The 10,401-nt window shown below is 39.7% G+C and overlaps 1 protein-coding gene across 8 annotated transcripts in view; it reads left to right on the top strand.

Annotated features, from left to right (window-relative positions):
- Nucleotides 1-797: 797 nt before the first annotated feature.
- The window catches only part of KIAA1217, a 232,825-nt gene continuing 223,221 nt past the window's right edge, over nucleotides 798-10,401 (top strand). For all 8 annotated transcript variants that reach the window (XM_083376374.1, XM_083376368.1, XM_083376370.1 and 5 more), the window contains exon 1: nucleotides 798-1,006. In XM_083376374.1, the coding sequence (XP_083232500.1) occupies nucleotides 899-1,006 (108 nt within the window). In that variant the 5' untranslated portion in view covers nucleotides 798-898. The remainder of the gene's footprint in view (nucleotides 1,007-10,401) is intronic.

Raw genomic sequence — 10,401 nt, 5'->3', positions numbered from 1 at the left:
TTATTTCCTGAACAGTTCTGAAGCATGTCTGTTGTTGTTGTTAGTTGCGAAGTCGTGTCCGACCCATCGCGACCCTATGGACAACGTTCCTCCAGGCTTTCCTGTCCTCTACCATCTTCTGGAGTCCATTTAAGCTCACGCCTGCTGCTTCAGTAACTCCATCCAGCCACCTCATTCTCTGTCGTCCCCTTCTTCTCTTGCCCTCAATCTTTCCCAGCATTAGGCTCTTCTCCAGTGAGTCCTTCCTTCTCATTAGGTGGCCAAAGTATTTGAGTTTTAGCTTCAGGATCTGGCCTTCTAAAGAGCAGTCAGGGTTGATCTCCTCTAGGACTGACTGGTTTGATCGCCTTGCAGTCCAAGGGACTCGCAGGAGTCTTCTCCAGCACCAGAGTTCAAAGGCCTCAATTCTTTTGCGCTCAGCCTTTCTTATGGTCCAGCTTTCACTGCCATACATTGCAACTGGGAAGACCATAGCCTTGACTATACACACTTTTGTTGACAGGGTGATGTCTCTGCTTTTTAGTGTGCTGTCTAGATTTGCCATGGCTTTCCTCCCGAGGAGCAAGCATCTTTTAATTTCTTGAAGCATGTCTAATAATGTGTTTAAGATTGTGCATATAAATGATATTTTGTAGAAAAAGTATTCTCCTTATGGCTAGAGTCCAAGTTGTGCACCTGCATGCATTTCAGCCACACCCAGATGTAGCTATGCAAGCCAAGCCATGAAAAACCGGTATTTTCTATTTGTGAATCATATCTACACCCTGATATGCCAGAACATTTGCTTATAGATCTGTTTCAGTGCACACAGCATGTATATGCAGAAGAAAGGCAATATTTGGGAAACTGTGATGTAAGCTTTGAGGTGGTTTCTGGAGATGTTGGAGAGACAAATAATATGGACTCGAATGTGGAAGGTTCTTCTAATTCTCTCCCAAAAGAACAACGGAAAAAAAGGACTTTCTCATCTCTTTGCTGTTCCTGTGGCAAAGACAAAATTAACCAGGTATTACAAGAGCATTTTTCCTGCTTCACATGTGTAGCTTTCCTGTTTCCAGGTGTCAACCAGGCTTATGGAAGAAAAAAAAATATTTTTATAAACCTATCTGGAAATGGGGAATATTGTACTTGTTTGAGACAGTACTTCAGATGTCTAGGAACTTATAACATTCTTTAAATGATGAGGTTTTCAAATGAGTTTAGAAATTTAGTTTTACTAGCTGTTGCATTTGATTATTCCAAAACTCAAAACTCTTACTGCAAATATCCTGTGATTTGTAAATTAAAGTGCAACTTTTTAAGGTGGACTTTTATGGAAAGGGCAAAAAACCTTCTTTGAAGATGACATATTGTAGAAAGGGAAGCCAGGAAGGACTTTTACTTTATTATGCATTAGTTTTCCTATTTGTTTGATGGTGATTTTGTTTGTTGCTTGGATGTCTTTCATCTCTTATTCAGATTCTTACTGGCAAAGAATTACATTTAAGTAAATGCATGCATACTCATGGAATGCAATACAGATAGTTTTTGATTTATGACCAGAATTGGGACTGAAATTTCCATCACTAAGCATTGTGGTCATTAAGTGAGTCATATCCAATTTTACAACCATTTTGCTATGGTTGTTAAACAAATTGCATAATCGTTAATTCTGCAGATATGGCTTCCTCATTGACTTTGTCAGAAGACCCCATGTTGAAAAAAGTGATCATATGACCCCCAGACATTGCAACTGTTGTAAATACATTTCAGTCACCAAGCATCTGAATTTTGGTCATGTAATTATGGGAATGCTGCATCAATCATAAATATGAGGATTAATCGTAAATCATTTTTTTTCAGAATTGTCATAAATTTGAACAATCGTTAAACAAATGGTTATGAGTTGAGGGCCACTGTGGGTATATAAGAAATAGCACCAAGTTGAGGAAGATATGTGATTTGGCAAAGATTTTAATGAGTTCTTTGTTTCTTATAACTATCCTTATTTTAAAGCTTAAGCTTTGGTTACTTGCAATTTTCAGGAGTTGTAATCAGAGATGGCTATAGAGACTGAGAAAAAAAAAACCTCATAAGGAGGAATATAAGTCCCAAGAATTCAAGATGCCTACCAAAGCATTAAAAGAAAAAAAATTGAAAATGAGAAATATCATGTTCAAGGACCTGATTGTCTGCTGGTTTAGATTCTGTTTTCAGGGGGAAATAAAGCCGCTCAGGTTAGATTTTAAATATATGGAACAATAAAGCAGGAACTTTGAATAGTGCTCAATTCTTTTCTATTATTTCAATATCCACCATTAAAAAAAATAAAAAAATCAGAGATGGGCCTGTTATATCAGTAATCAAGAGGTAGTCTAGAATATTTGAAGGCATCCAGTTTCCTACCTGGAACAGTAGTTGAATTTAAGGGAGTTTGTCTTGAAATTAAGCATTGCATGTTCAGTCTTCTCTTTGTCTGTTTAAATATGCTTCACTGAAGTTACAAGTTCTGACAAATAAGAATGAATAATGTATGTAGCTGGCTTTATAAAAGTGCTTTACAAGATTTATTGCCTCCATTGGGTTTGATCTTTGTTATATCCATTTTACTGGTCGGACTGCAGTATTTCAGCACAGAATTCAACTACGAACTCAACTGGTACCCACATTTTTCAGGATCAAAGTTAGTGTTTCCTATGACCACTTCCACTCTCAATACCCTCCAGTTAACAAACAATGAAAGAATTGATTGGATGGGTAATTGCTGATCAGTTGAATCCAGTCATCCTTAACCTACTCCCTTCCAAATATAGTGGGCGGTAATTTCCAGAATGCCTGAAATAGTTTGCCTTTCAATTATTAAAAGCGATAAAAAGGTTGTCTCTGGAAAGCTTATAAGCTGGGACAAGGGTAATAGTCCTATTCTTTGTTTATTAGTACATTGTACCTCAGTTATGAATTTGCAGATCAGATAATCTAATCTGTGCAAATATTTCTGTTTCTTTTCCTAATCCAGGTACATTCTGGAATCTATTTAACATCTAGAGGAGACTAAACAAATTTATTCTTAGTTATCTCCTCTAATTTAAGATAACTAAGAATTCCAGATTTTGTGGCTTGTAACATATCCTATTATTCTCCTTTTTGGAGATTACATCTCTAGGAATCTTGGAAAACTTTAAAGCACTTTTTTATTTTATTTTTTATTTTAATTCCATTTATATCCCGCCCTTTTACTGGTTCTAATGAAAATATTATCTTAGGGTGGCTTTATGAATCTAATCCAGTAGATCAGCTTCCAGCTGCAATATAACTGCAGCACTTTAGCATCACAGTAAAATTTAGGAAGTGCCTCTTAATCAGACAGTTAAGATGAAAATTTCTTCAAGCATCCAGAAGAGCAGCTACTAATGAAAGCAACAAACATGGAATTTCTATTACAATTTAGCATTAGGATAAAAAATTGCACGGGCAGCTCTGCTTTTAAAATTCTTTTTAAGTAGCATGAATAAGAAGTGGGTTTGGGAGTAAATGAGACTTGCAGGAATGAATTAAATTACAGTAAACCTTTGTGATCTGGAGGAACCTTTTCAAGCTTTATACCCTCCAATTTCCTGTTGGAGCTCAGGCATGCTGGTATGAAATCCTGGAGTATGAGCCCAACCCATTGGCGTAGCAACACATTGGAGAAGTCTTAGTTCCTAGATTTACCAAACATTTGTGTATAGGTTGGAGTATATTATGTCAGTAATATAGTTGTATTAACCATTCCCCTGGCAATGAAGATTACGTTATATAAATCCCTTAATGTTTTCCAAAAAATGAAAGTTTTGTCACTCTTGGTTCTGACAACAGTAATGTAATTTTGTCTGCTAGAAATGACAATGCTTAATTATATTAATTAAAAGGTTATGGTTTTAGATCATATGTGTGTACAGCTGGCAATCTCTCCAACCTCATCCGTAGTATTTATACGAGCTAGAGACAGGTTAGTTCAGTAGATGGTGACCCTTTGGGGCTTGGTATGTCAAAAAAATTCACTTGACTCTGCAGACATCTCCCCCCCCACACACAGAAACAATTGTCTCTTTCCCATCGTCCCCCTCCCTAGCTAGGCTACTCTAAACAGGTGGCCCTGAAGCAGAAGACTAGGCCTCACTTTCAGTCCTGGTGCCACTGCTGCTCCTAAAAAGGCTACCTTGTACCATTCCCCCAGTGGCTTAATCCTTGGGGAATGGTGGGATTGCCCCTCCCCTGCCACAGCCCAGCCTCCGAGCATCTTCTCTGCACTTCTTATCTTTAAGCAATGTTATTTTTTGTTGATAGGCCCTGTGGTGGCTTATCGGAAGCTGCTTTGGCTTGCATGAGCAACTTCAGAGAATGTCTTCTGTGGCCTCTGCAGCCTCCAAAACCACCTAAAAACACGCTCTGTTCTCGCACAATTTCAGAGAGCCTGAATGAACCCTCTTGCATGAATTTCAGAGGATTGGAGGCCATGCGAGAGCACACTCCATTCTTGTACAGCCTCCACAGCCTTTGAAAATCTCATAAGAATGGATTGTAGTTCAAGAATAGCTGTTATCAGGTGTAGATGAATGTTGGTGTGTCAATCAAAACAGAGGTCCCCAACCTTTTGGGAACCAGAGACCAGTTCCGTGGAGAAAAGTTTTTCCACGGACCGGAAAGTGTGTAGTTTTGTGTGCTGCCCGCATCCCATGGATGGGGCTTTGCTTGTTTGTGCAGACCGATTGCTGTGATGCTGCAGCCTGGTACCGGTCCACGGATCGGGGGTTGGGGACCCCTGAATCAAAACATTGTAGCATATCACCCTTGTCATGCATGTCATAGGTTCGCCATCACTGGCTCATACAAATACTATTCCATTAGTTTATGATTCAGTTCATTATGGAAAGCAGACTATTGTCTTAACTTGCTTTGTGAACTAGGCATCACATTATTTGAGCTTAGTGATGGTGCTTTCTTAATTAAATTTTAGAGCTTGGTGTGTTGTAAAAAACCAGGATTAAAGAGACTTAGTGGATTGGGTGTAGTTTGTATTGTTCCTATCAAATTAATTGCTAAAAACTACACAGAAGAATCTTCTGTAATGAGAAGACATTTTCTTCCAATTCTTATGTGCTGTTTCTCCTTCAGTCCCCACTTTCCTACAGAGATGAACACCAGAGCTTACTTTGATCAGCAGGTTCCAAATAATATTTGTAGGTCTGTAGAAAAGAAAAAAAGGAGAGAGGAAATCCTGCTTTCCCAAGCCATTGTGGCCTAGATCTGGTTGCAATTTAATATTTCACTTTTACTGTAAAATATAACCCTTTCTTCCAAGAACAGAGAAATTAACAGCCTGCAGATTCTACACCTGCCAAGTTTCCATACAAACAAAGTGTTTTTGGAATTCTTTGAGGAGTATTATATAAACAGAGACATATTTTGTAAGAACCTTTGAGCAAGTTAGATAAACTATAAGATGGGTAAAGGTCCAGTGTGTGTCAGCATTTTCATTTTCCCTGTTACAGAGGGAAATGGCTGTGGATATAATTTTTAAAAGTTTCAAGGTTTATTCAAAGAAGATTTTGTTCTTGGTTTTACTTTTTAAAAACAAATCATACTGTAAACAATTCAGCTGTAATGAAATCCAAACAAATGACCCGAATGAATAGTTTGATTCTATAGCCTATAGAAAAAAACTAGGATCCAGGAAATCATTGACCAGTCAATGTGACATTCATACAAAGTCCTTGAGCAGATGATTAAACTGCATATTTCTGAGCACTTGCACAGGAATGCAAAAACCAAAAGTCAAGTCAGTTATGTTCCAACCAAGTCATGTCAGACTAATCTTATCTCTTTTTTCAACAGAACTCCTAGCCTAATAGACTGAGGGAATTCTCAGTCACATCACTCACAGTTTCTTCATTTATGAAGAGGTAAAAGATGAAATGGGTGATCTAAATGTTTAATAGATTTAGAAGTAGCTGAACGATCATACCCAGAAAATCAAAACAGTTCTCCATCTGCTTGGAACTACTGTAGCATTGAATAGAGGACTGCAGAATTTTTTTGAGGTTTGCCATTTCTGTTAATGACCTGATGGGTATTAAAATTGCAATTGATTAAACAAAAAAAGGAAAAGTGGCTAATTCCTTAGGAGAAAAAGGAGACTTTTGACCGGCTGATAGGAAAAAAATAACAAAAAGATATGAATAGTTCTGTGTTTGGAGAGACAGAGAGGGGGGGGGGGAAACGGAATGGCACAAGTATAATATGAGGCAGACTTATTTTGGCAATTACAGGTGAAAAGAGCTGTAGGCAAAGCTTTTTGAAAAACAGAATAAGTTGCTTATGTCAGCAGGTTATATGTGCCCCATTTTGTAGTTTCCCAAACTCTTGAAGATTGCGTTGACAAAATTTGACAACAAAATGATGATTTTCAATGGCATATGCTGTTTCTTAAATTTAAGACATAACATTATTCTTTATATATATGTCTGTGCCTTTTGAGTCTGTCTCTTGGCAACTACCAATGTACAGTTTTGTGGATAATGTTTCTGGAAATGGCTTGCTCTTCATTTTCTTCCTAGGGCTGAGAAGCTGGCTTTGTGTTTAAATCATGATTAGAATTCGGCTTTTCCTGCTTCTTATCCAACACCTTAACTTCTAGACCAAATTGACTCTCATGATTATTATTTCCGTTGTTAATTGTTGTTTGCTTATTAACTCAGTTCTTTAATTTTTTAGATTGAAATCACTGCCTTTTAGCAGCCCCTGAAAGAACAACAATTTGATCAAGTTTATCCAAGGAGCTTTAGAATGGAGGTTGCATTTGATAATGGTTTGAGATATAATCAACTACTACTCAACCTGCCTGGTTGTTTCACAATTGTTAGCGTTACTGCTAATGGGTTTATTTGGTGCGGGGGGAGTGTGATAGTGGAAGAAATTATGGAATTTTTGCCCTAAAAAGACTAGTTAGTTTGTTCAATGCTTTGATAATTTGTATAATTGCTATTGTTTATATTATGTTTCCTCCTAATTACATTGTATGGTTGTATTTCTTACGTTAGTTTATGCAGCTTAAATGATTTTGAAAGCCATCCTGAATGTAAACCAGGCATAGAAAATAATGTAAACACTGACTGATATAAATAGTATGTGTAAAGTATACATTTGAATACACTATTATACTCCCTTTTGAGTAAAATTAATATCAATATTCCATTTTATTATTTGCCTTTTGGCATTTCTACATTTTATGCCACTATCAATGAAGGCAAGATCATATTGCAGAACTTGCAATATGAAATGCAAACCCTAAGAATGAATTGGTACATTGGTTCAGGGAAACATTTTTTAAAAAAAATATTTCCGCAGTACAGACAATACTATTTGAGTGTTTCTTGTTTATTTTAATATCTGCTCTTATATTAATATCCACTGTAGCTTGTCTTTCAGAAAGACTGAGGAAGCCTAATAAGGTAATATGAGGGAATAATAGGAGTAGCACATCCTAGAGTGACCAAATAGGCAAAACTTGCTTCTCTGGTTCTCTGAATGATGCTTTGTGTAGGCTTTCATCATATAAACTCTGTTCCTATAAATATATGTGCATATTTATAGTATTTCTAAACCATCTCAATCTTTAAAAGATTCTAAGTGGTATACCTGAGGCAATAAATAGCAAGCCCATTTTTAAAGTGTTACCAAGTGCTTTAAGTATCAAAGTGTTGGTTAAGTGTTACTTAACTGCTGAGCAGGGATGTAATATTTGAAAAAAGAGAGAGAGAGAGAGAGAACATGGTAGTGCTAAACATATTGAAATAGATATCTGTTCGTATATTGCAAAGAAAGAAAATAGTTAGCTTGGCATATCAGATAGCTTAAATAGAGAGAGAAAGAGAGAAAGAGAAATAAATTGATTCTGAGAATTATTCATTGCAGAAAATGAAACATTTCTACTACCAAAACCAACCTACGTTCCTTCCTTCCCCTTTTTTATGCCTAGAATGCAACTGAAACCAATCTGAAATTACAGGTTTGCATCCTGCAAAAATCTCCGATAATATTACGGCTCCAAACAGATCCATTCACAAGCCTTAAGCTTCACATTCCAGCTAGAGCTTACTCAGAAGGGCGCACAGCAGCCACAATTTTGTGCCAGCAAGGCAGTTGGCAGTTCTTTGGTCCTCATTGTTTTTTCTTCTAAATTTGCAATGACTGGTCTGCTGTTCATTTCTCCTCCCCACTTCATTCTGCTCCATTAATTGGTAGTTGATTTTTATTTGCTTCCACTAAATAATGCTGAGGTGGCACCACTGGCTTCTGTATGCTGTTCTCTGCAATGAAAACAAGCCAAAATCCCAATGACATTTATGTAAACAAACTGCAGAGGGTTGAGTTTTTGAAAATCTGTTAGGGTGAACAAATCTTTTGTTCTGTACTCAATGTCACATTACTGGAGGAAAGATCTAAATGTTGAATGAACTGCTTACATTAAATAATCAATTCCCCTTTTTGCAGGCAATTTTTTATTAAATGAACGAAGTTTTAGAATAAAGGCTTGCTGATAATGTGTACTGAGCAGTAGTTGGTTATAGAAAAGGGATAAGGAATAACAGTGTTGAACTGTTTCTTGAGCCTGAAGCTAAGGGATCTAGAGTTTATTTGTATGACCAGTTTGCCCAATATAATTATGGACCAATTGCAGGATTATTATTTTATCCCTCACAACTAAATCTCCAAAGTTGTACTAATTGTAATGGGAGATCTAGATGCCAGAATTGAGCCAAATGATGATACTTTTGCATTTAACCATACATATCATTTGACCCAAATTTAGATAGATTTATTGATTGCTGTTATTTTAAAAGACCATTGTACAAAGTGCCTGCCTAATTTATCTAGCTAATAAATTCAATCTGCATATGTTAAATGGCTTGACTCTACTGAGTTCATCTGTTTAAAACTCATGATAGAGGCATGATAGAGGACAGCCTGACATCCAAAACCGATAGCACTTGAGTTCAGTCTTTGTGCTGAAGATGTTACCTAGCCTGGTAACAAAACATTAAGAAACCAACCCACAAGATTGGAGAATGACCCTTCACCACACCTGAGCTACAGAAACTCGCCACTTTTCACATAGTTATCAGTAATCTCCAGGGCTTTTTTTCTCATAGAACGCTCAGAATGGCGTTCCAGTACCTTTTTTTTTGCACGTGCACACACACACACACAGCTTTTGCACAAGCTGTGCTACTCCCTCTATTGGCTTTTGAAAGCCAATAGGAATTGCTGCTGACCACCCAAAAGACCCGGCCAGCAAACGTTGCACAGGCAAGTTGTCTGCAGTGAAGGTGAGTTGGCAGGAACTTTGCACCCCTCCCTGCTGCCCAACTACACCATCTCAACTAGTTAAGTAAGAGAGGACAAGGAGTGGGAGGTGGGTTCTGCAGAGTCCATGTGCACTCCTTCCTTGTGCTCACTAGTGTCAGCCAGGCTGGTGGCCTACCCGGTGCTGGACCTGCGCTGCTGCTGCCACCTCGTCCTGCGTACCTACATGGCCGCCCTGGACACCTGGCCCTAAACGTCTGCTGCTGCCTCAGCCTGCCTGCCGCCCATGCCCTCCCGCCGCCTTGCACCAGCGTCTGGCTCAGCAGCGTCTACAAGGTGTGCGCCATCGGTGCGCATTGCAGCTGGTGCTGTGGGAGCCATGGGGCCCACTCTGCACGGGGCGGGCATTGTCGCTGGTGGGGCGGTTGCAGGCTTAGGGGTGGCGGCGGTGGGCTGCCCCTGAGGCTGGAGTCAGCGCCAGAGCGGCTGGTGCTGTGGGAGTTGTGAGGCCCACTCTACATGGCCGGGCTGCTTGGGGAAGGCGGCGCTGGCGGGGCGGCTGCAGGCATTGGGCGTGGAGGTGGCACACAGGTGCAGCGAGTGGCTGAACTTCCACAGGCTGGGCCAGCTGGTGGCCTACCCAGTGCTGGACCTGCGCCACCATCGCCTTGCCCTGCGTGCCTATCTGGCCGCCCTGCAGCGCCTGGCCCATGCCACCTCCGCCACCCACCCCACGCAGCCCCGCCGTGTAGAGTGGGCCCCGCAGCTCTCACAGCACCAGCTCTGCCGGCTCCAGCCCCAGGGGGGCAGCCCGCTGCCAACACCCCTTGGGCCCGTGACTGCAGCAGCACTGCCGCCTCCACCTCCTGCGCCCGCCAAGATGAGAGTTCCAGCACCTTTTTTTAAAGAAAAAAGCACTGGTAATCTCTATATTATATCTATAATATTCAGGCCTACTTTTTGAGATTCCTCTTAGCATGACTAAGCTATGTACCACACATGGTAGTCCTTTTAGGCTTGGGTCAAAGCCCATTGGATGCCAGGGCATAGTTAGCTGCATCTAAACTCTGGCTGAAA

Source organism: Vipera ursinii, assembly GCF_947247035.1.
Source record: "Vipera ursinii genome assembly, chromosome: Z".
NCBI lineage: Eukaryota > Metazoa > Chordata > Lepidosauria > Squamata > Viperidae > Vipera > Vipera ursinii.
This window is presented reverse-complemented; position numbering and strand designations above follow the sequence as displayed.